The sequence below is a fragment of the Ursus maritimus genome, unplaced genomic scaffold (assembly GCF_017311325.1).
Source record: "Ursus maritimus isolate PB19 unplaced genomic scaffold, ASM1731132v1 scaffold_25, whole genome shotgun sequence".
NCBI lineage: Eukaryota > Metazoa > Chordata > Mammalia > Carnivora > Ursidae > Ursus > Ursus maritimus.
Window position 1 is genome coordinate 33,279,521 of NW_024425008.1, and position 27,499 is coordinate 33,307,019.

Here is a 27,499-nt window from a genome sequence, read left to right on the forward strand (position 1 = left end):
GAAATTCAAATTGTACTATTTCCTGCTGCCAACTGTACTATAAGGTTGCTTGCTGTAAAAATATCATGCTGGGGGCGCCTGGGTGGCTCAGTCGTTAAGCGTCTGCCTTTGGCTCAGGGCGTGATCCCAGCATTCTGGGATCGAGCCTCACATCGGGCTCCTCTGCTGGGAGCCTGCTTCTTCCTCTCCCACTCCCCCTGCTTGTGGTCCCTCTCTCGCTGGCTGTCTCTCTCTGTCAAATAAATAAATAAAATCTTAAAAAAAAAAAAAAAGAAATGGACCAAGAAATAAATTAATTAAATAATCATATAGCTTAAATGATTAACAGTTAATAAAATGTTTTCAAACTGATGGGATTGAGATAAACATTATTCAATAATTACTGGGCACTTACAAGAGCTAGAAACTGTGTCTAAAGTGCTTATAATCCAGTGAGGGAGGCAGAGGTAAGCAAGTACCAAACACTAAGTCAGGGGAATGCACAGAGGAGGGACACTTAGGGATTCAGGGACGATTTCTGGAGTAAATGGTGTCTGAGCAGAACTAAGACTACATATTCTTCTCGTTCATTCCCTATTTTCCCACATTTAATACATCCTTTATTTATTAATAGTAAATAAAGGACAATTCTGGGTTCACCCAGATCCTGTGATAAATTCCCAATTAGGATCAGTGTGCTTCTTGTATTTTCCGAACACCCTATATTAAATCTACAGTAGCACTACTCATACTGTAGAGTAACTGTTCTCCCACTGGAGTAGGAATTCCTTGAGAGCAGAGTATCTTGCGTATCATGGAATCCCCAGTACCTAACACAGTGCCTGAAATATAGGCATGTTCCATAAATGATGGTTACTGTTCAATACATACTAGCAGTTCTTATCCCTCCACTTATAAAACTTATCTTCTGATTCTTTACTTTTCTTCAATATAATTTCCAAGTTCCAGAAATTTTTTATGAGATGAAAACTTATATTTTATATATGTTTCAGTTGCCCATAATTGCTGGTGAAGATAGTGAGAGCACAAAGATAAGCACCTGGTGTGTTTTATTGCTAGAAGTCTTAGCTAGCTGGTTCGCATTATGAACTGAATGTTTGTGTCCCCCTAGAATTCCTATGTTTGAGCTGTAACTCCCAAAGTGATAGTATTTGGAGATGGGGCCTTTGGGAGATGATTAGGTTTAAATAAGCATATGAGAATGGGGTCCTCATGATGGAATTAACGCCCTTACAGGAAGAGACACCAGAAAGCTTGCTCTCTCTCTTCTAAACACACAAAGAGGTCATGTGAGTACACAGCAAGATGGCAGCTGCCTGCACACCCAGAGAAGAGACTTCAGGATGAAGTATACACCTTGCTGGCACCTCAAATATGCTTTGATTATATTAACAGTCACATAAGTACACAGTTATTTGAATTAAAAAAACTGCCAATAATCAGTAGTAGTAGTATAACAAGAATCACAAGTCATAGGAATTAAGGATTCCTTTTAACTGAAAAGGATCCCAGTCTAGAATCACTAGTTCATCTAACTCACTTTGTTTTCGCCTCTTTTAATAAAGAAGGGTCGTCCGTGGCCAAATATACTCTTCTTTTATCCACTTGCATTCTTCGAGCAAGTAGCTGAAAATGTTCTTCAACATGCACCATGTATTCCTCAATGGGATGGAAGGCTGCTTCTGTTCCCACCTTGTCTGTGCGTCTGACATGGACTCTGAGGGGCAGAAGGAGAAAGTCAGATTCTGCTGACAATGTTCTAGACCACTGCGTGCTTTTAGGGTGTTCAACTTTATACCCTTATTTATGGTGGCATCAGAGACATTTTAAACCAATTTTTCTTTCATTTTGCCATTAGAAAAAATAAAGTATTAAAAAAATTCAAACAAATATATTCTAAATACTATTTGCATATTAAGACAATACAAGGAGAACTAGAAAATAAGCTTTTGAAGAATGCTTTCTTGTAAGGTAATTGGCATATCCAAGAATAATGGTAAAATAAATGGTTGATTTCAGAGTTATACTCCATATAGGGAACAAAATACCAACCAGCCTTCCAGAAAAAACTGGGTATAACTTTTTAAGATTTCTGACAACAAATGATACCAAGATTCACAGTTGTTATTACAGAATATTAAATATAATTTTTGCAACATTTTGATGCCAACTTTTCTTTTTCTTCATGATACTCTGTATAGTTACTGTAACTGCCAGCTTGTAGAATTGAAAGTTGTCTGAGGAAAACACAGACCTGCATGGATTCTTCCTATAGCGCAATCAAGGCAGGCAAACCTTTTAAGAATTCTTAACTATTTTAAGTTCATGGAGACGTTCTAGCCCTTTTGTTGTATGCATAATGAATTTCCTTTTGCTGTTTTTCATTCTATCAAACACAAGCAGATATTGATCTCATTTGTCCTATTTTTAAAAAGCTCTAAAACTATAAAATTGGGGACAAAGATTTGCATCGCCCTGCACTGAATATGTGCTGACGTCCACAGTACTCTCCTCCCATCTTAGTGCTTTCAAAGTAATTGTAATGAAAATAATGGACAGAGTTTATTTTCATATATTAAAACTCTCCTTAAACTTGTCCTTCCTGTATCCTCACCTCCACCAAATTACTAAACCACTATTCATATGTGGGAAAAAGAAAAAGGTAGATTTGTTTCCCCTTAGGTCATAGCATATGTGCAGGCCTTAGGTCAAGCCGAAGGCCAGCTTCTAATTCTGAATCTGGAGAGAGGGTATATTTTCACTGTAGTTAATCTGACATCTCTGCAGGTATTCTTTCCTTTGCATTCCAGACTACAGTTCAAATGTGAATACCATCATATGAATACCTATTCTATCATCTTTTTCTTCCCACATCCTTCTTAATCACTGCTTCTCTCATGAAATTGGAATTGTTCACTGTGCTCCATAGAGATGAAGTGGGACAAAAAGAACAATTCCACTGAATTTCAATGAAAAGCTTCATGAGAAGCAGCACTATTTGTCACTCTGATTTCACCATGTACTTTCTTTAGCTCTAACATTTAAAATAGGGATGGGGGTGCCTGGGTGGCTCAGGCATGATTCCAGGGTCCTGAGATAGAGCCCCAATCCTTGCTCAGCGGGGAGTCTGCTTCTCCCTCTCCCTCTGCCCTGCCCTCCCCATTCCTGCGCCTGCTCTCTCAAATAAAAAAATAAAATTTTTAAAAATAAAAGGGGGATCAGTAACTTCTATGCATATGAAGACTAAGACACAAGGGAAGATGTGGGGTGGGAGATATGAAAATAAAAATAAAAACAAAGAAGAGCTGTAATAACAGAGGAAGAATCAAAGGAAGAGGGGCATTTGAGGTAGTGGCAGAGTACCACTAATCAATTTTCTCAACTCTCCGAGTACTCTTGAAATTAGGCCTGAATCAAGAATTCGAGAGAGGAGCATTATGGTCTTTATGGAAGAACCAAAATGTTAGGCCTGTGAAAGATATTAGAAGTTATTTTAATTTAATGTAAGTGTTTCATCAGACAGTTAAGGAAACGGATGCTTCTGAAGACATTATCAATGAACAAAAAGACAACATAAACCAAAGGGAAGCTGGTTTCTCTCACATACATTTCAATCTAGTCATCACAAAAGTAAAAGTTCTTTGTGTACTTGCTTTTCACTATAATTGCCCCTTCAACAACATGGGTGTGAACTGTGTGGGTCTACTTACACACAGACTTTTTATCGTACAGTACTGTAAATGTATTTTCTCTTCCTTATGATTTTCTAATAACACTTTCTTTTCTCTAGCTCAGTATTCTTTCCATTAGGCAAAGAAAATTTTCCTAAGGTATGAAATTTGGCACCAGAACTCAGGAAATTCCTCTTTCCATAACTGTTTATGTATGTGCAAGAAGCACATACTTATGAGCAAAGATGCTCCTTCGGATTCTTCACTGTTCTAGGATCTCCTGATATAACTCCCTGAACATAAGCATGAGACTGATTGCATATGTACACGATAATTCCCAAGTGGGCCAAGAGATAATTTTAAATAATAACTTTAACATTATCTTACATTATAAATAGTCCTTTTATTCTCAAAAATAGCTTCTATGACAGAAAAGAAAACAGAGCATCGAAAAATGCAGAATAATCACCAGTGGTAATTAATGAAGCCTAACAAAAAATGCAACAGAAAAGCTATAAATGTGACAGCTTCATCTCATGGCCTTGTTAGGATAAGAGAGGAGTCATGTATAACATCCAAAATACTCTCAATAAAATGAAGTTTTGTTAGCTTCCCCAGAAGAGACGGCTAATTTCAGAAATACGGGTTTAATATATTTGTTGAATGAATAAATAAATAAGTAAATGAGGGTAACAAAGAATGATGACTCAGCTGTTCTAAGTGAACAAAGGAAGAATGATCTCCCTGTGACCTAAGGTAAACCCTGGAACATCCGTTTTTGGGTGGGGCTCTGAAAATTAAAGTATATATCATACAGTTTATAATATATTATAAAGTATACATATCTCTGCTACTATCTGAATAAATCAGATTCTTACCCAATAACTGGATGTTTGAAGCCAAGCTTCCTGGTAGCCTCTTCTATTTCCTTTTCCAACCAAGGTTGTGGGCGGATCAAGTATTTGACAAACTGGGACACCCACCACACTGCAGGATCACCATGGACTCGTACAAGCCGATCTGCAAGGTCTTCTGGAATAGCCAGGGGTAAATACGGTGGACGAGGATGAAGACTGTCTACAATGGGGAGCTCAACCACCTGAACATTTTTGTCCTTTACTTCACCTGCGAGAATATCAAAACGTATCATCACCATACTGCATTCCTCATACAATTACCGTTTAAGAAGAATTCACTCTGGATGCTTTCATCCTCATAGCAACTCTAAAGCAGTATTACAATTCTCACTTTACAGAGGCAGTTAAGTCGGTTGCCCAAGGTACTGGCACAGAAGTGATAGAGCTAAATTTCACGGTTAGGTTGGTCTACCTCTCAAATCCATGGCGTTTTTTCGTTTTTACCTGTTCTAACATGCTGCCATATCAAAACCTCATATCCCACATAAGGATGTATCCAGTACTCAAAGTATCTAATCAGAGAATAACCATATTGCTAGTGAACACAGACAATGAGGCAAAGTTCTGTTTTTTTTTTTTAAGTTTTTGAACTAGACAATAAAGTGTTCTCAAAACTTCCAGATTGCCATTACAGCAAATGGCTCTTGTATTACTTTAATGACAGAGCACAATGATACTAGAGATACCTAAAGATTATAATTATAACCTAAGCAGTTACATCTTTTAAAGAAAAAAAAAAAACCTAGATAATTCTAAAGTCTTCTTTTTTCTTGGCCAAATTGTCTATTCTATTTTCAATTATGATAACAATATAATCTATCTTGATTGTTCATCTGGATATTAATTTAAAGTTGGAACAGAGATTAGATGCTAATTTTTGTAGATGATGATTAGTTTCAGAATCCAACTTCTATATATCATTAATGTCATTGCTGTTCTATCAATTTTATTATTTATTTTTTAAAGATTTTATTTATTTATTTGACAGAGAGAGAGAGAGCACAAGCAGGCAGAGGCAGAGGGAGAAGCAGGCTCCCCTCTGAGCAGGATCCTGCGACCATGACCTGAGCCAAAGGCAGTCACTTAACCAACTGAGCCACCCAGGTGCCCCTGTTCTATCAATTTTATAATACAATGAGATGAACCTCCCCAAATTGGATAAGCCAGTGACTTCAGAGTTTACTTTACATATTGAAGGCCACATAGTAATAACTAGAAGACACAAAGACATCAGGCAGAGAAATTTCACAAATACAAAATGTACTTAAAATTTCAGTAACAGAAAATATTAACCTGAACATATAAAATAACTCCACTTCAGATGTTGTCATTGTGCATAATGAATGAGAATCACAGTTAATCCTTGGACCATTAAAGAAAGAATGCATTTGTGGAGAATAAACCTAGAAAACATTTAAAATGTATTCACCAGAATGGAACACAGTCCTCAAATTCTGTTTGTTTGGTTTTTTTTTGCATATATGCAAAATGTTTTAAGATAAATTACATGACCTGGGAAAGTAATCACTCAAACCAACTGCACGATTATTAGAAAGTCAGTTGGCCTAACTAAAAATTAAAAATGTTTGGTTAATATTCTCTTTCTCTGATATGTAAGACTCATTTCAGGATTCTTAGAATAAAGTCCCTGAAAGATAACATTTGTTGCATGAATAAGTGGCAATAAAAAAATTTACCACCAGTATTGCAGTTCACCTAGAGCGCCAATTAAGAAAGAGGTGGGCACCTCTATCAGACAAGAAACTGTAATTAAGAGTGTACGGGGAAAAAGTGAGCTACATATTAAATTAGGCTCTAATAATCTCCCTAAGGCAAGGGAAATTGGGGTGCTTTCTCTGATATGGACATAAGGGGTGTAATACATAAATGAGAGAGAAAAAAAGGAAGCGAAAGCAGTTTTTTTATAAAAAAGAGAAAGAAAGGAAAAATCTAGCCTCTCCTATATGACCATAAACAAAAGCAAAATTAACAGAGCTACCTTCCTTTTGTGATTTCTTCCCAACAAGGTCATTCTAAATGCTCTGTGTTACTAGCTCCATCTTTCACTTACACAGAAGTATTACCCTTTCGATTGCCCCAAGGCCTCAGCTTTCTTACAGCTAGCCCTATTGACAGCTTTCAGATATAAATGAAAACTTCCTCTATCTCCAAGACAGAGAATTCAGCTTATTTTTGTTGATTCTTCATTCATTCATTCATTCAGTTCATTCATTCAGCAGTTCAACACTGCTATATTCCAAACACCGTACGAGGCAGAGTATACAATGATAACATGGTTCTTGCCCTCCAAGATTTCTAGTTCAAAAACCTCTCTCAGAACTGACTGCTTTCAGTGAAAGAAAAATAAAAAAATAAAATACCATCACCAAAAAACATGCTATAAAAAAGATATCAATACTCAACTACCTAGTAAAATATTATGAATTTATCATTTTCATATCAATATCATTTTCATTATATAAAAAATAAAAGTTTAGCTTCCTCAATAATGATATATTTCAAAATAAATGAAGATAACATAGTACATGCTATGTTAGAAGGTTCCTTTTTTAACTTGGTTTACCACCTAACATTTTTTATTCTACTGGTATACATATTCAAAAGAATTTAAATCTGGAACAGATTCTAGAGATAATTTTGTTCAGTAAATAACTTCGCTGAAAACAAAACCATATTATTAAATTCTATATAGATACTATTCCCTGTGAAGGGCTCTGAGCCCAAGCCAGATTTCTATTTAAAGAGGAGATTATCAGCGAAAAAAAGGGGTATAATTGCTTTTTCGCTTACATCTCCTATGAGTTTGAAACCAAATGAGAGACAGAGAAGAATAAAATGGCAATCAAAATATCAGCTTGATTACCAATAAGGATAAACTACAGAACGTGGTTCTTTGTTTTGGATTTTTGGCTGTATGGGTTTCCTAATAGTTCCCATCCAGCCCTATGCAGAGTTTGTCAACCATGGCCTACCACACAGGGGAGGGGGAGGAGCATGCCTTCTGAGAGTAGCCTGTACCATGAAAGAAGCCAGAAAGGGCTGTGCCTCACACATTCAGTTCCTTCTCCTAAACTCACCAGTTGTACACTACTTTCTTTCCAAGTGGTAGGGAAATGAGGTAGACAGAAAGAAGCAAAAAAGCACTTCAGTACCTTTCCCTTGAAGAAATGAATTCATTTCTCTTCTATAGAAACTCTTGAGGAATAGAGGACTCCTAGTACCTGTTCCTACCCATCTCCATACCCAAACAATTATCCAGTATTAAAGAACTATTAAAGATATCTTGATACCAAGTTGAGAATTTGCCTGACATAATTAGAAAGACTGAAAAAGAAGTAACTTTCTCAATTATGAGATACAATGTTTATTTTAATCTTTTATCAGGAAATTGTCTGAAATTATCTCATATGCCACTTAAACTAATCTCTAGTAATCTGAGTTTGGGGAACACAGACTTACTTAAACTCCCTCATTTTACAGAGGAAATAAACTAGAGAGGTTAAGTGAATTTCTCAAAGGTAATAAAGCTAATAAAAGGGCCAAGATTAGTGTTTACTGCATTATTTATATTACATTCTGCTTTCTGGAACCTATATATATATATTTCAAAGCATTTCAGTATGTCCCCTTTTGATCAATCAAGAGTGCCCTGCCATTCTATTAAGACTTTAGTGTTGAAAAAAAGAAAAAAGCAGCACGCATCAACCTTTCAGCAAGAGAATGTTTTATATGTGTAAGTCATACAAAAGTCAGCACTATGCATTTGGAAAGAATCAGAGCAAACTAACCTAGGTATTACACAATTGACTGCCTCGTTCAACTTGAACTGATACAGTCATTATTAATTATTTCAGAGACTCATTTTCAAGGCTACCTCTTCTTGTTGCTAACTCTGTTTCATAAGGTCATTCTCTTTGCCAAAGGCAGGGAAGACTCAACAGACTTGTTAGTACACTTACAGCTCTCTGCCAGTAGCATAGATAGCTCTTTGACAGGGAGGATCTCCACAGCTGCTGTTATCGCTAGAGAAGCCCTCTTCCCTGCTGCTCAATTCATTGCAACCCCATTTAAAAGCATTATTCTGTTATCATTCCACATGCCATAAGACAGAGACACTAGCCCTGGAATTAGTCAATTTGAATTATTAATCATTATAGATTCAATAGAAAGGTCTTAACATCTACCATGAATGAATAGGTTCTGCTATAAGGAAAAATGTTCCAAGGGTGGAAAAGATTTGGGGTCTTAGTTCATGAGATATCTTCTGCATTTACTATCTTCTTTCTTCATTTGCTACTCAGTGACTGTTATCACTCTGACTTGTGAGAGAAACAGAACTTAAGAGGAGAAAATCTCCTGAAGACAGAATTCATACAGCCAGAATGGTCAAAATAAAGAAGTTTAGAACAGGGTTGCCAGTTGGGAAAAATCTCCAATAAGACATCGCTACCTGTAACTTAAATTTCATTTGGGAGGAGGAGGGGATTATAAATAACACGTTGGCAATTCTGAACCAAAAAAGCTATCTGCTTTCTGGTCTCAAGACTCCTAAGAAGACTTCCTTCAATATCCACATAGGTCCACACTTCCCTCAAATAGCTACAGATGGATAGAATGAGGTTTTAATTCCCTTTCTTGAATGGCTACAGCTGGTAAATGCCATCATACCCAAGAGCCTTTCCAAAGACTGTGCCCACTGCTGAGATTCATGGACCTACCTGAGGCTGGACCAAGGGAGAGACATCAAACAAATATGGTAAAGCAAATGCCTATTCGCACAGTACCTTGATTATAGTGCGTAGAGATTACGAGTATGGTCTTTGGAATGACAAAAACTTGTGTTCAAATGCTCTATCTACTTAACAGTTGTGTGACTTTGGATAAGTTATATTTAACTTCACCTCAGCTTCTTCATCTGGAAAATGGCATTGATTACAGCACCTTATTCATCTGTAAAATGGGATTAATTATAGTATCTTATTCATCGAGTTATTTTAAGGATGAGATATTACATGGAGAAAGCTGAGCACAATGCCTGACACATAGTAATTCTCAAAAAATGTTAGTTCTTTACCCTGGGATCAATTCTGTTGAACAACTCTCAAGAAGCTAGCTAGAGTTTGGTCAAGGAAGAGATTATGTGCCAAAATATTATATTCTTTAAAAATTAATCAAAGTTCCCAAATTCAGTGAGCCAAGGATATACTCCCAAATATATTAGATATAAGGAGATATAAGATACACACTCAAAGTGAATCTTATTCATACTGTTTATCACAGGCAATAGAACAATAAGCAGCTTTTATCTTTTCAAAATATTCAACAAATGTTCAAACTGAAAGATAGTGACTGGCTATCTGAAAGCTCTAACCTCCTATCATCACTAAATTGGCTTGACCAAAATTCTGTTCCACAATGAAAGCACAGAAAGACAGTAAGCTGTCTAAACTAGTAATACATATTACAGCAAAGAATCTGTATGCTTAAATTATATCTACAAAGATATTCTGGACTTCTGGGATTTACTTTCTTTAACACTGTGTGACCAAATATGACTGCTTAAATTCTTACTAAAGTCCCTGAGACTTGTTAGGGGAGGTACGAGTAAAAGGAGATCAAGACTGAAAGCTAACTACCTGTGGTGAGACCTCTAGAGGCAGTGGGGATTTTTCTTGATTTTACTTGAGACACAATAAGATGGACACACGCGCGCGTGCGCGCACACACACACACACACACACACACACAATTACGTAAATGTGTGAGGTCTACTCTTCAGGATTTTTAACAATGATGACATTAATATTTATATCTTCATTTAATGACTGAGCTCTGCTCTCACTTAAAATACGGAGGAAAGTGAACAGCTGGGCTACTTTCCTTTTGTTTTTCAACCACTGCGGCTGATAGAGATTTCTTCTTGAACTTGAATGAGCAACTGTCGCCTGCCATATGAATTCCATCACCGCTCTACTTAAGCAACAACTCAAAAGACTGTTATTACTGCCAGTTTGAAGCCTTCAACCAATTGAGTAAAAGTTCTAAATTCAATCATATGAAACAAAGTGCAGTGTTAGCAACATTCTTAAGAATTAGCATATCACACTATGGGAATGATTGTGCAGCATTCTTATGAGGTGTTTCCTGCTTTTACTAGTACAGAAATGCCTTGCAAAGGCAACCAGACTCATGGTTCACCAACCTCAATGTTATTCTGACAGACTGGATACGGGACTAAAGAACGGCTAATGGAAAATATGTAATATCTTAGTGAGTTAGGCAGTTCAGGATGAGGCAGACAGGACAGTATCAAAAGAAAAAAGACCAAAGAGATTTTTTGCTTCATGCCATCGAACAGAAGGCTCCGTACAGTCATTCTGCATGTTTCTGAAACAAATTTAGTCATTTAACTTTTATATACATATATGTTACTTTGCCAAGATTCCAGACAGTCCACAGACAGCTTGCTCATAAATGGGACAGTGCCAACAGTTTCTCTGATGATTCACATTGCATAGGCCCTATAACTCCATGTAGAGATTTGGAAGAGTGTTCTGGTTTTTTTTCTTTTTCTTGCTTTTAAAAAATAATTTAGTACTTTTTTCCTAACTTAGAAACTCCTTCTAATCCAAGGGATCCCAAAGAATTTTAGAACAGCTTTTCTCAAGGGGAAAAAACAAGAACATAGAGGAATGGAAAGCAGCAGAAAGATAAGGCTTAATTTCATCAAATTATTAAAGAGCCAAACTCCAAACTCTCTTTTCCCCATTCTCATAAAAAAAAAAAAATCACAATTTCATTTTCATATTCCTCTTACTCTTTCACCACAAGTCACTCTCCTTGAAAGAAACAGGCAGGAGGAAGGACCTCCAGGTAATAGTCTTTTACCCCTTGAGGATTCCTGAAAGAGATGACTGCATCTACTGGGGGGTCACCAGGATCTCACAGGATAGAGCTGTCAGTTGGCATGCTGTGTTCCCTTTTGCTTTGGAGGAATTTTATAGAAGCCTTTGTGATTAGCACTTCGTTGGAGTTAAGAATGCAAAGTTTCATGTTGGACTTACAGTTCCTTGTGATTTTTCTGCTAAATTATCATTCAACTGTTAAATCAGGAAGGACTAATTTGAGTTTCCTGTTAATAGCATATAGGTCAATCCCAATACCCAAAAACATAAGAATTATATCTAGAAATTCTGGCTACCCCATGAGAGAAGAAAATGAAAACATAGTCATGTTGGAAGAAGAAAATCCTAACAAAACAGTTAAGACTTTTGTGAGATATTAGGAGAGAAGACAACCAAATCGAGTGTAGTATCACCACGCTAAAGCACTCTACAAATTGCTGATCAAACAGACAAACGTCTTGCCTACTAAACCAGGGATTGGGGTAGCAAATCTCCCTCGTTCCGTATGCCAACCCAATCCATAAAGTACCAGCAGCTCCAAAAGTCGCCCTGCCACCATTTCCACCTTTAGCTTGCTCGCCATCTCAGACTACAGAATCTGTCTTCTCTCCCAGCTGCCTTGGCTTCCACTGTGGAAGAAGAGATGGGGGTTGAGGTATAGCGTCACGTGCCAAGCCATAGATCCTGCTGTCAATGCAGCCATCGATCTGGTATAAGTCAGCTGACCTTCCCCTTCTCTCCTTTTCTGGGCTGTGTTAGTCTCTAGAGAGAAGAGAGCTAATACTTTACAATCTGTAGCCTCTGGTGGCATAGCTGAGATAAATATTGTAATGACATTACTCAAAGAGCAGCTATATTTTACTGTTTTTGGTTTAACTGGGGGATATATGAAGAGAAAGAACTCTGAGACAAAAGGCATGAAACCTTAACTAACAGAGCATGGAAAGGGGAGGAAGGAGGAAGACAAATGTAGCAAATAGGGCAAGGAGATGTCTGAGATGGCGAGAAGCAATCTTTTGTTTGTTACTGCTTACAAAAGATAATACTTTGTACAGATTTGATACTTCACACTACGGTTCCTGTAACATTTTTCAATTATACTTAAATCATGGACAGCACACCACAACCCTCTTTAGAACCTGGACTAGATCCTGTCACTCCCCTGCCAAGGTTATGGTTTCTCATCATCTGAAACATATTTTTCAACCTGTAGAGAGTTATCTATCAATAGGCCCCAAAGTCTTACCTGTTAAGTCTCCAAATCAGAAGCTACAATTTTACCATAATCATATCTTCATCCCAAATCATAAAGATTCTGGCAGGGATGAGGGTCCAGAGTCGGTTCTTTTTTTTTTTTTTTAGTACTCTCTATACCCATCATGGGGCTTGAACTCACAACCCCGCGATCAAGAGTTGCATGCTCTGCTGACTGAGCCAGCCAGGATTTTTGCCCCCAGAGTCTGTTCTTTTCATACACTTTGCTCCTCTTCAATGACCCATGCATGCTATGAGCCATTTCTAAAATAGCCCCTGCATCCATCACCTCCCTGCCTCAGCTCCCTGTCAGCAACTTTAATTAAAGGCTAATATTTATTGAGCACCAACTACACGCCAGGTAATACACTAAATCTTTTCCATCCATTATCCCAATTAATCCACAAAGTCTTTATGAGGGGAGTACTCTCTTATCCCTATTTTACAATGAATGTAAGTAACTTATTCAAGGTCACCCAGCTAGCAGTCAGAAACAGTAGTTGAACCCAGACATTCTGATTTCAGAATCTGAAGTTTTACACCACCTTACTCCATTACCTTAAAGTTTCACAGAAAGCAAAAGTGACTCTATGTGGAATTTTTTTATAAAGGAGGGATGGGTGGGGCTCCAGGTATGAGTAAGGTAACACCAACTGGTAAGGTCCAGATCGCTCTCTACAGCAGGCACTAGATCAAGGAACTTAATATTAAGTAAAGGACATAAACTTCAAACACGGATCACATGTGCACATATAAAGCAGTTAGATCATGGCTAAACAAAACAACTTAATTCACTGTCATTCTGGGTCATATTGAGATCCCTGAAGAAACAAAAATAATAGCTAAAGACAGATAATCTCAAATTTAAATTGTATGAAACAATTAGGGTGTTTCTGAGTCAACTTTAAGCTCATGGTTAAGAGTTAATAATACCTTCACAATTTGATTGTAAAGAGAATATGAATTAGCCAACCTATGACAGTCTTATTTCCTAATAATTATAGAATAGCCCTTCCACGAAAGAGAAATAGCCTACTTAAGAACAAAGAATCTAAAAAGCAGTTATCATAAAGAGATTTATTAAACATGTAAACCACTCTCATTATCTATTTACATACTTATTTTCCACTGTTAAACATTAAAGCAAAAATATTTTGCAGCCTAAAATATGTCTGTATTAAAAAATATTTCCTCCTTTAATTTCTTAAATGGTATATTGATAAATAAAAATGAACAAATTTCAATTTGCTCCCGAAGACCTTATAAATTGAAGTTTCTACTTCTGATATTATCCAAAATTCAGGATATAATAATGGATGCTATCCAAAATGAATCACAAAATAAATACAAATATTTTTATATTTTCAGCAACAAATTTCAGCCTTGATTATTATAATTAACTTTATTCATGTCAGTGGAATTTCTAAAAGATTAAAAAAGGTCAGAGAAAGGACTTTTAGAGGTGATACAAAGTAATTTTTAAGTCAATTCAATATATTATTTAATTGAACATAAATGAACAGGGACAATCACAACTGTGTTTATATACTAATAATAAATTCATGCAGTTAAACTACTACTTCTCAAGAACAAATAATATTTAGAAAGAAATAATATTTAGAGGGATGGAGATCTTCCAAATGACAACAGGATGATTCTTGCCCATCTGAAAAGAGGAGGACAGAGAGTTATATGTTCAAAGCATATAAAATCATGGAAGATTTAAACAAGGTATTCGAGAATGTGTTCACCAAATCTTAGAATTAGGGATCTTTCATTGGTGTTTGAAAGAAGTAGTTTAAGAATAAATAAAATAAAGCCTAATTTTACACAATAGGTAGAATTCTTAGAGAACTCACTATCCCAAGAGAAGACAACTTAAGCCAGAAATGATGTTTGAGGTAAAATATGAATGTTCATACCATGACACTATTGATGACAACTATATTTCCTATAAAATGTCATTGAGAACTACTGTTAAATCAGAGTACTTAACTGGATTAATCAGTGCTATGACCCCAAATGCCCTTCATAGGCTTCACTGCACAGGAAATTACATATATCAGATAATAAAACTGTTACATTTTGGCCCTAAGAGATGCTTTTTCTTTGTATACCAACAAACCATTATTTCTTTTCCTTGCAATATGGAGATAAGAGGTAGATATACCATAGAAACAGAAAAGGATAAGAAGAATAGAATATTACTTATGCCTGCTGATACTGCTTGCTTGGTTAGAGTAGAATATGAAATTCATAATATAAAGGATATTGGAGCTCTGAAGCTAGTACTACATAGTTGTTTTGTTAGAACAAATCTTGTACACGACTATTTCCTCTCACCAATATCAAACAACCAAAAAATGCTTATCGAGAACTGTCTTACTAACCAAGGATCACTGGATGCAAAGACTAGAAACCTAGTCAAATTAGACCAAGTGAAACGGAAATTACTGAAAGAATACAAGGGAATTTGCCAAGGAAAAAAAGCAGGAAGTACAACTGTACCTCAGGAGATGGGAAATTTGCAGTTCATACCATGTCTTTGTGGCCACATGGTGGTCTGCGTGGGTCAGCAACACCCTCCTTTCTGCTACCTGATTCCACTCTTGCTCAGGGCCCATCTTGTAGACATCAGCTTCAGTCCACAGAATTTAACAACTTAGTCACATACTCAGATAAGCTAGAGTCCCTGTCTTGTAATAATACTAACATTTACTGAGACCATGTGTTGGGTACTGTACATAATGCTTATAAACATTAATTCTTTTAATTACCAAAATGACCCTACAGGCCAAGTACACTTATAGATGACCAGTGAAGGAATTAGAATCCAGATTCATCGGACTCCAGAGTTAGAGTGTTCAGCTACAAGATTAGATCATCTCTCTACAGGGAATCTTATCTGCACATCCCAGCCTAAAGGATTAGTTTCCCAGGGTCAGGTAATCACGTTGGCCTGTACAGCTGTGAGTTTGAGTATGCGTGTGTGCACGCACATATACAGGAGAGGAGGAGTGGTTACATGATATATACAAGACAGCAAAGGCTATATTCCCTACATAGGTGATGTTAGATAGGACATGAGGAGTTAATAAGTGGTATATAGTAAACTTTAGCTTTCAGGAATTTAAAATTTTAGAAATTTAACTCTTAGAACACATGGTAATTTTAAGAACCATCCATTTATGTATCTCTGTCACTGCATTTACCAAGCTCTTTATGATTGTTTTTATGTGTATTCATCTCCCCCACAAATCTAGAGTAAGGACATAAACCTTAACCTTTTTGTACTGTCATTTCAGCAAGTACCACTATCCCAGATACATACAAAACATAAAATAAGTGCTTAGTTGAACTGAATTGAATTTAATATATAAAGTACTGTAATTAATATAGATCCCACAGTCTGCTGTAGGAAATAATTACTTAGCTAGTTAATAGATCAACCCACCATTCAGCATCATAATCTCAATGTTATGGGTAAATTTTGAGATTTGAGAATATCACCAGTTTTACTGCTTTACAATGCAAAATAGTCAATATTACACGGGTACTGCCTTTATTTATGAACTTTATCAGTCTCTTAAATAACAAATAGGTGGCAAATGGTATATAAATATTTGCTAAACTATATTTATATAACACCTCTGTTCTTGTCGCTTGTAAAGTACTTGAGAAATATATAGGCATTCTGCTGTGGATCCATTGTCCATTTTTTAAGTATATACTGCTGAAAAAGGACATGGCAGGAAAGAAGATAATATTCTTGCTTTTGTTATGATCACAGGTATACTTTTCCAGGGAGCTGAATCTGATGTCTTGGACCTAAAGGATTATTTTTGAGAGTGACATACACTATAGTTATTAGTTATTTAGTTATTAAATAATATTAGCATTTATAGTTAATTTTTACATGATGAAAAGAGCCTGATGGAACTGGAAATTATGCTTAGCATGTTTTATTGTTACAACAGTTTGTTCCTTCATTCAGAACTGTGTGGGTTTTAGATAATGAAATTAATTTATAAGATTCTCAGAATATTTTTTATATATCATAGCAGAAAATATACAAATGAATTAAATATTACATTTAAAACTAACATCGTCATATCTCTTGTTAATGCTATTTGTGATCATTACTATCATTCTAATAAGACATATTGCGCTTATTTTCACTTTCAGAGAATTCTCACCTATGAGCTCAGTTTATTTGTAGCAAGCTTTCTGTTCTCCCTGAGGCCTGCCTTCAAGGGAAACTATTTTACCAGAACTTAACCTACTGAGGTTTTACCAAAGACTAACCAACCTGGACACAGGAAATAGCCATCTCACGTTCAATAAAAAATAGATCTAACCATAAGACTACAGAATGTCACTTCCTCATACCACTACCACATCAATAGGGCTACTGAGTAATAACAAAGGAGTATAGCTAAAAGAACTGCCTATTTAGGGAATCTCTAAGAACATCTAAAAACAACAGGGAAGACAAAAACAAGAATACTAGAGGAAAATTCAGTATCTGATACAGAGCTACAGCTAAGAGTAAAAATATCCTAACCCCTAGTCAGATAAACACAAAACCTCACACTATAGGCCTATTTACTTCAGTTCCTTTTTACCTGATGTATCATGTCCAGCTTTCAACAAGAAATTACAAGACATGCTAAAAGGCAAAAAGTACAGACTGAAGGGACAAAACAACCATCAGCTCCAGACTCATACATGGCAGAGATATTGAAATTATCAGACCAGGAATTTAAAATGACTATGATTAATATGCTAAGGACTCTAATGATAAAAGTGGACAATATGCAAGACAAGTAATGTAAGCAAAGAGATGGAAACTCTAAGAAAGAATCAAAAGGAAATGTTAGAAATCAAAGACGTTACAGAAATGAAGAATGTTTTTGATGGGCTCATCAGTAGACTGGACATGATGAAGGAAAGAATCAGTGACTGTGAAGATATGGCAATATAAACTTACAAAACTGACTGGAAAGAGAAAAAAGAATGAAAAGGATGAAACAGAATATCCAAAAACTGCAAGACAATTACAAAAGGTGAATACATGTAATGGGAATACCAGAGGAAAAAGAGAGGAAGAGAAGAAATATTTGAAGTAATAATGCCTGAGAATTTTCCAAAATTAATGACGGGCACCAAACTGCAGATATATGAAGTTCAGACAGCACCAAGCAGGATAAATACTTTACAGAGGGTAGAGTGAAATACTTCAAAAGTTTTGAAAAAATACAACCATCTACTTAGAATTCTGTATTCAGTGAAATAATCCTTCGAAAGTGAAGAAGAGATAAAAACTTTCTCAGACAAACAAAAATTGCGGGAATGTGTTGCCAGCTTCAGAGAGAATGAAAATGATATAGGTCAGAAACACTACATATGAGTGTTAGAAAAGGAATAAATAAAAGAAAAATAAAATCTTGTCTTTTTCTTAATTAATCTAACAGGTAACAGTTTGTTCAAAGTAATAATAGCAACAACATGTTTGGTGATCATAGCTTATGGATAAGTGAAATAAATGACAACAGTGCTATAAGGGATGGCGGCGAGGACCTGGGATTACTCTTTTATAAGGTGCTTGCAGTTCCCTTGAAGTGATATAGTGTTCCTTGAGAGTAGACTTGCGTTATTTGTAAATGTGTTTTACAAACTCTCAAGCAACCACTAAAAAAAAAGTTGTAATTTCTATGCTAAGACAGAAGAGAAAATGGGATATATAATGATAATTAAAATGAGAGAAGGCGAAAGAATAGAGAAGGATAAAGAAAGAACAAGGCCAATGAACAGAAAACAGTCACAAATATGGTTTACATTAATCCAACTATATCGATACCAACTTTACATGTAAGTGGTCTAAAATATACTAATTAGAAGACAAGGACTGTTAGAGTGGATAAAAAAAGCAAGACAACTGCATGGTATTTACAAGAAACCCACTTTAAATATGAAAACACGGATAGATTAGAAGTAAAGGGATGAGAAAAACACATCTCGCTAACACTAATCAAAAGAGAGTTGGAGTAGCTCTATGAATTTCAGACAAAGCAGATTTCATAGCAAGGAAAATTATTAGCAATAAAGAGAGGCATTATATTACAATAGAAGGTCAATTCATCAAGAAGCCATAACTATCCTTAATATGCATGAAATAACAACAGAACATAAAAATACATGAGGTAAAAACTGCTCGAATTGCAAGGATAAGTACAGAGATTGTAGCTGGAGACTTCAATACTACTCTATCAGAGTGACAGAACCAGCAGTCAGAAAATCAGCAAAGACAGAGTTGAACAGGGCAGTATCATCAATCATCTGTATCTAAGCGACAACGGAATACTTCCTCCAACAACAGTAGAATGCATACTCTCAAGCTCACAGAGAATATTCACCAAAATAGGCCATATTCTGGGCTATAAAACATATATTAACAAATTTAAAAGAACAGACATCATACGAAGTATGCTCTTCGACCACAATGGAATTAAATGAAAACTACTAACACAAAATAGCTAGAAAATCCCAAAATATTTGGAGATTAAACAAGACACTTACAAATAACACAAGAATTAAAGAAGTCTTGAGAAATTAAAAACTTTTGAAGTAAATGAAAATGAAAAAAAAATTAAAATTTGTGGCATACAGTTAGAGTAGTAGTTGGAACAGTATAGAACTATTTACACATATTAAAAAAAAAAAAGCTAACACCAATATTCCAACTTGGAAAAATAGGGGGAAAAAAGAGCAAATTAAATCCAAAATAAGCAGAAAAAGGTCTAAAAAATTAAAAGCAGGAAAAAATAGAGAAAAATCAACAAAACCATAAGTTGGCTCTTTGAAAAGATTAATAAAACAAATAAGCCCCCAGTCAGGCTAACCAAAAAAAGAGGAGATGACACAAATTACTAATATCAGAAATGAGAGAGGCACCATCACAGCTGATGCCGTGGATATTGAAAGGATAAATAAACATTACGGACAAGTCTATGCCCACAAATTTGATAACTTAGATGAAATGGACCAAGTCCTCGAAACACAATCTACCAAAACCCACACAAGGAGAAATAGATCATTTGGTTATGTTTATATCAATCAAAGACACAGAATAAATAATTAATAATTTTCTAAACAAAAAGCACCACATCCAAATAGGTTCACTGGTGAATTCTACCAAATACTTAAGGGAAAAATGACACCAATTCTCTATGATCTGTTCCAGAAAACAGAGGAGAGGGAGCACTTCCTAACTTATTCTATGAGGCCATTACACTAATTCCAAAACTATACAAAAACATTACAAGAAAGGAAACAGACTAACATTTTTCATTATAGAAATGCAAAATCCTCAAGAAAACATTAGCAAATCAAAACTAACATTGTATAAAAAGAATTATACACCATGACCAGGTGGGATCTATTCCAGGTTATTCAAGGCTGGTTCAACATTTGAAAATCAATTAATGTAATCCCTCACATCAACAGGCTAAAGAAGAAAAATCCTATGATAATATCAATAGATACAGAAAAATTTACATCCAAAACCAAAATCCATTCATGATAGAAACTCTCAGCAAAGGGAATTTCCTCAATTTAATAAAGATCATCTGAAAAAAACCCTATAGCTAATGGTATATATAATTATAAGAAACTTGATGTCTTTTCCCTAAGATTAGGAACAAGGCAAGGATGTCCCCTCTCACCACTTCTATGCAACGTTGTACTTGAAGTCCTGGCTAATTCATTAAGACAAGAAAAGGAAATAAAAGGTACACAGATTGGAAAAAAAGACATAAAACTATCGTTATCTTTGTTCCCAGATAAGACGATCATCTGTATAGAAAATCCCATGGAGGGGCGCCTGGGTGGCACAGCGGTTAAGCGTCTGCCTTCGGCTCAGGGCGTGATCCCAGCGTTATGGGATCGAGCCCCACATCAGGCTCTTCCGCTATGAGCTGCTTCTTCCTCTCCCACTCCCCCTGCTTGTGTTCCCTCTCTCGCTGGCTGTCTCTATCTCTGTCGAATAAATAAATAAAAAATAAAATCTTTAAAAAAAAAAAGAAAGAAAATCCCATGAAACTGACATAAGAACTGCTGGAACTAGTGAACAATTATACCGAAGTTGTAGGAAACAAGGCTAATACATAAAAGTCAATGACTTTTCTATATACCACCAATGAGCAATTGGAATTTAAAATTAAAAACACACAACCATTTACATTAGAAACAAAAAAGAAAGAGTGAGAAAGATATTTAAGTCAAAATATGTATGAGATATCTATAAGATAATATCTACAAGAGAAAAACTGTAAAACTCTGACTAAATCAAAGAAGATGTAAATAAATGGAGAAAGAGTTCAAATTCATAGATAGGAAGACAGTCCAAATTCATAGACAGAAAGGCCCAACATTGTTAAGATGTCAGTATTTCACAACTTGATCTATAGATTCAATACAATCTCAATGAAAATCCCAGCAAATAACTTCATGAGTATCAACAAAATGATTCTAAAGCTTATACGGAGAGGTAAAAGACTACGAATAGCCATTACCATTATGAAGAAAAAGGACACATTCAGAGGACTGACACTACCTGACTTCTAGACTTACTGAAAAGCAACAGTAACCAAGACCGTGCTATTGGTGAAAGAACAGAAAAACAGATCAATGGAACAAGACAGAGAGCCCAGAAATAAACACACACAAATATCGTTGACTGATCTTTGACAAAGAAGCAAAGTCAATCCAATAGAAAAAAAAGAAGAGTCTTTTAACAAATAGTGCGAAAACAACTGCATGTCCACATGCAAAAGAGAGAGGAGAGAAATAAAGAGAAAAAATAAAATAAGAATCTAGACACTGACCTCATATCTTTCACAAAAATTAACTCAACATGGATCATAGACCTAAACGTAAAACTCTAAATTGTAACAATTTTAGAAAATAAATACAGGAGAAAATATAAGTGGCCTTGGGTTGGCACTGAGTTTTTGCATACAGCACCAAAAGCACAATCGAGAAAAGAAAAATTGAAAAGTTGTACTTCATTAAAATCGAAAAATTCTGCTCTGTGGAAGACACTGTTAAAAGAATTAAATGAAAAGCCACAGAAGGGAGAAAATATCTGTGAATAGACTTACATCCAAAATATAAAAAGAGCTCCTAAAACTCAACAATGGGCAGAAGATATGAACAGACACCTTACCAAAAAAGACATACAGATGGAGAAAAAGCACATGAAATGATGCGCAACATTACAGATCATTAGCGCACTGTAAATTAAAACAGGATACTACTACATGCCTATTAGAATGGCTAAAATCTAACAGTGACAACTGTTGAGGAGGAGGAGAGGATGTGGAACAACACAAACTTCTCATTCACTGCTGGCGAGAATGCAAAATGCTATAGCTTCTGTTAAAGACCAGATGTTTGGGTCCTCCCCAAATTCAAGTGTTGAAGTCTTAACCCTCAATGTGATGGTATTAAGAGTGGGGGCCTTTGGGAGGTAATTAGGCTTAGATGAGGCCATGAGGATGGGGTTCCCAGGATGGGATTAATGCCCTTATAAAAAGAGGAGGAGTCATTAGAGTTTCTTCACTCTTATCACGTAAGAATACAGCAACAGGGTAGCTCCCTGCAAGCCAGGAAGAGGGCTCTCACCAAGAACCAATTTGCTGGCACTCTGATTTTGGATTTCCCAGCCTTCAAACTATGAAAAATAATGTCTGTTGTTTAAGCCACCCGGTCTATGGTATTTTGTTACAGCAGCTCGAGCAGACTAAGACAGCCATTTTGGAATCTAGTTTTTGCAGTTTCTTACAAAGCTAAACATAGCCTTGATGACGGAACAGAAGGCAAGCTGAAGACAAAGCAGAAGCTGACACCCCACAACCCCACCGTCACCACAGGATGTACGTGACATTCCTCAGGCACTCCTGGTTGCCCTAAAGGAAAAACAAATAGTTAACTTATAGAGAGCACAATCCTACAAGACATGAGTCTCCCTCAGTTTACAAACCCTTAGCAATTTACAAGAACCAAGCATTTCTATCAATGGTCTACCCTCCAGAAGGGAATGCAGAACAATTAAATGTCCTTATAAGCTGCAGCCCATTGACAGATGCTTGAAGCCCGCAGAATGTAACTATCTTCATGTTAATGCCTTGCTAGAGGGAAAAACAATCTTAACTTGACAATGCCAAGGCCTCTGGTATCCCGGTATCCCGCGAGTCTTTTTTAACATATGAAAATCCTTTAGAAGCCTCCCTTTTCCTTACCTCCCCCAACCCCATAGTATATAATCAGCCACCCCTCACAACCACAGTGCAGCAGCTCTTTCTGCCCATGCACCCTGTCCCCGTTCTTTAATAAAACCACCATTTTGCACCAAAGATGTCTCAAGAATTCTTGGTTGTTGGCTCCAGACCTCACTCCACTGAACCTCACCTATATTCCAAAACCCCATCAGTCTTAATACAACCAAGCAAGCACTCTCTTAAGTATTTACCCCCCAAAATTGAAAATTTATGCCCACACAAAAACGTACACATGAATGTTTATACCATCGTTATTCATTAATTGCCCCAAATTGGAAGCAGTCAAGATGTCCCTCAATAGGTGAATACACAAACTATAGTGCATCCATTCAAATCAGTATTATTCAGCAAAAAAAGTAATGAGCTAATGAAAAGGAAAATTACCCAGAGCGGGCCCAGGCCAGCAGGCCCCAGAAGATGGAAAGTTACTAGCGATGCTGAAAGATAACCAGATAACCAGAAGCCCTGCTTGAGCAAGAGATAACCAGCTGTTTCTTCGGGTAGACAGGCTTCCCCTTCCCCATCCCCCACCCCCCAGAGCTTCCTGCCCTGCCCTAACCACAGTTCCCTCTTAAAGCAACCTCCCCTCCCAATTTAAACCCACCTACCAGCAGTCAGCACAGCCCTTGGAACCTGATCCCCTGCAGTGCCCTATAAAAGCTCTGTAACCCCACTACCGGGGGCCCAGAATTTTGAGTGCAAGCTCTTCTGGGTCCACTGGCGTAAAATAAACCCGAGTTCTCCTACTTCTCTGAGTGTCGCTTGGTTTCTCACAGGTCTGATTATTTCCGCAATACTGTCAAGCTACAGAAAGACACAGAGGAAATTTTAAAAAAGCAGTCAGTCAGAAAAGACTTCCTAATGTATGATTCCAACTATATGATTTTCTAGAAAAGGCGAAATTACAGAGACAAAAAAATCAATGCTTGCCAGAGGTTGGAGGAAGAGAGTGGGGGTGAATGGGTGGAGCACAGGAGTTTAGGCCAGTGAAAGTATTGTGTATGATTATATAATGGTGGATACATAACTTTATGCATTTGGCAAAACCCATAGAACTATGCAACACGAACCCTAAAGTAAACTATGGACTTGAAAAATAATGTATCAATGCTGGTTCATTGACTGTAACAAGTGGACCACACCAAGGTAAATGTTAACAGAGAAACAAGGCCATGGAGGGAGACAGAAGGAATAAGAAAAAAAAAAAGGAGGGAATATATGGGAACTTTGCACTTCCTAACAAATTTTTCTTTTAAACATATAATTGCTCTAAGAAACAAAGTCTATTAATTTAAAAAAATGCATCCTAAAAGACTAAAAGAATATACATACACACATATATTTATGTATTTTTATTTTCTTTGTTACATTTTCTATACTTTCTGGGTTTTTCAACAATGGGTGTTCATTGCTTTATATTTTAAAAATTTATTTTAAAATATGCCAAATGGAATACATAAACTTGCCATTAAAACAGAACAACAATCTGATCCAGATGAAATTAAATCCAGAAAATTCTAATCTCAGATACTGTTGTCCAGTTAACATAATCTCTAATCCTTCTTTTTCTTTTCATATATTAATTAAAAATCATGCTACCTCCCCTTAGAGTTGTTTTCTGGGGAGACAAAATGAGGAAAGCTCTTTAAAAATAATAATAAAAAAGGATATCAAAGAAAGTGCTAAAAATGATTAATTATAGGAAAAGATAAGGTGTTTCCTTTGATTGAAGAGGGAGGTAGGCCTGGAAAGATTTCAATGAAACCTCTAACCAAACAACAAAGGCTAAATTTATCACAAATTAGAAATACAAAGAGAGCATTCTATTAAATCAAAGGCTTTCTCAGTCCAACTGTAAGGCTATATGGAGGAACAGCTTAAATTCAATAAAGTAGGAGTCATTGTTTAACTGAAACCTCCACCATGGGAAGAAACTTGTTCTATCTGAATGTATTTAATTTCTACTTCAGTGTAGATGTTTTCAAGTTCACAAGTGTAGGAATTTTCTGGTCAATATAGATCCGAAGGCTATAATTTGAGATAAATGGAAATACAGTGCTTCCAATGTCCTCTTTCTTTTATGGCAAACAGCTACATAAAGTTTGTCCATACATATAACAGTTTCTTACTCTTTCCTAATTGATGGAATTTTAAGGCTTACAAGAAATCAAAGCGATATATAATCAAGCCCCTTTCCCTATTTATTGTCTCCAGACTGTTGTTAACAAAACAAAAACAAAACAACTCTTAAAATTAACAACATTAATCCTTTATTGAAATGGCTTTGGTGTAATAATATCTCATATCCATTAACAGGCCTCAACCATTCACTTAAGCTCATCTAAGTAGCTTGATCTGGTTCCATTACAATAATTTATGCTTTCTTTATTCTAGCATGACACCGCACAGAGATTTATTTCACAGTGAACTTTTCTGAATTAAAAAAAAAAAAAAAGGATTCAAGAACAGGTGTCTCAGGCAAGATTTGGGACTGCATAAGTGAGCTTTGTGTTAGGGAATGATAAGAATACATTTAAAATTTTAATTGAAGAATGCCAGTCACCAGAGGCAAATAGCATGCAATTTTTTTAAATGCTAAAAACAGCCAGCTGCCAAAAAGGGCAAGCAAGCTGATGGTTACAGCTGTTCACCATCGTGCAACAAAAACAAAGGCTTTCTATTTCTTGAGGTATGTCTTATCCACATGGTAGACTATGGCCTCTACATATCATTTCTGTACCCTGGTGTTAAGTTCCCCCAGAATGGCATAAAGCTATTCAAAATGAAGGAAAAATGACTTTCTGACTATTCTGTTTTAAATGATCTACAATTACATCTCGTTTAGTTAATTTAGGAGAGAGCTGACTGCATCATTCTTACTGTTTTATGTAATGGCCACTGAGAGAAAGTGAATTTCTTCCATGGAGTGCTGCTAGGGAAAAATGTGTCCAAATCTTTTTTTTTGAATTGGGAAACTGAGTGGCAGATTGCAAAAATGTGTTGTCTCACATTCCAATGACAAAAGAGACTGTAAAATGTCAAGCAAGGGACAAAAGAAAGGCAGAGCTTTTACTTTTTATTTCTGGTAGTCACTAACCTAAACATAAAGAGGAAGGACAGGAGAAAGAACAATGGCCTTTTTAAAAATCCACAAATCAAACAGTCTTTTCCTGTAAGATTTCTTATCTGTGGTCCCTGATACAAAATAGCATTTGATTAAATTAAACCAATTAAACATAAAACTGGATAACAACATATTATGTTTACTAAAAAAGCAATAGCTTTAAAATGCTAGTTTGCCCTTGACAACAAACAATTCATTCCATCAACATACAGCCATGAACCATTTCTTTCCCTGCTCTTTTTAAATAATGACATGGCTAGATAGAGAATTCGGACAATTTTTAGCCAGAATGCAAAGAGTTTATTCAAACCTTCTCCAAGTGATTCTTTTTCCTCTCTTTTACTTTAATCTTCTCAGCATACTCTAAAGACCCAGGCAATTCATTTCAATGGGACAGAACGGCAAAATGGTCTTTAAGAAGTGGTATGGCAAATGCAATAATTTGCAGAAGTGTTTTCTTATGCATCTGTGGCCACTCCTGTTTTTACTCAATTACATAGGTAATTCCACTACTAGAATAGAGAGGAATACGTATAAATAAGTAGTTAAGGGCATGCTAACGGTTGTTATAGTAAAACATGTATCAGTCTTTTGTTAAACCACTAAAAATGCCATCAAATATACATTTTTATATAAAATTAATGTCAAACAAAATACCTGCACCAACAATAGAACACAGAAACCAAAATTGGTACTTTTCACTAATGCATATTTCTTTTCAGGCTAAGAAAAATGTTTAAAAAAGAGATTTCATTCAATCAAATGAGAAACATTTAAATTATAACATCCACAACAGACTAGGGAACAGTGACTTGTCCATATATACATTAATTAGTTCAATAATTACATATTAATATTAATGCTATTCAAAAAAATTAGCTTGAAGCTAGTGTCAGATTTTTTTAAAATGTCATGAATATGGACATAACATCTATTACTCATACAAGGGATGACAGTCTACACAAACTACAAAATCAAAGAATCTTTATGCCTCCCCCTGAGTTTATTTTTGTGTTTGGAATATTGTTCAATTGGCATGGAGTAATTTATCCTTTTCTTTCTTTTGGAGAAAAATCCCGCCATATCCAACCATTTGATTAATTACTTAACTGTCGTATTATAAATTATGTTAGCAGATAATGTATCTCCTATTATAGTTTAATACTTTCTTGTGTGCTTAATTTAGAAAGCACTCAAATCTTTCAGAATGACATTCATTGTTTATAACCTTGCCATGGTTTACAACAAAGGTTTGAGTAACAAAAAT

General features: G+C 35.9%; 1 protein-coding gene across 15 annotated transcripts in view; it reads right to left on the reverse strand.

Moving 5' to 3' along the window:
- The window catches only part of FUT8 (fucosyltransferase 8), a 411,868-nt gene that overhangs the window by 65,056 nt on the left and 319,313 nt on the right, over positions 1-27,499 (reverse strand). For all 15 annotated transcript variants that reach the window (XM_040641772.1, XM_040641777.1, XM_040641778.1 and 12 more), the window contains 2 exons: positions 4,550-4,796; positions 1,541-1,717 (listed from right to left, as the gene is read on the reverse strand). In XM_040641772.1, the coding sequence (XP_040497706.1) occupies positions 1,541-1,717; positions 4,550-4,796 (424 nt within the window). The remainder of the gene's footprint in view (positions 1-1,540; positions 1,718-4,549; positions 4,797-27,499) is intronic.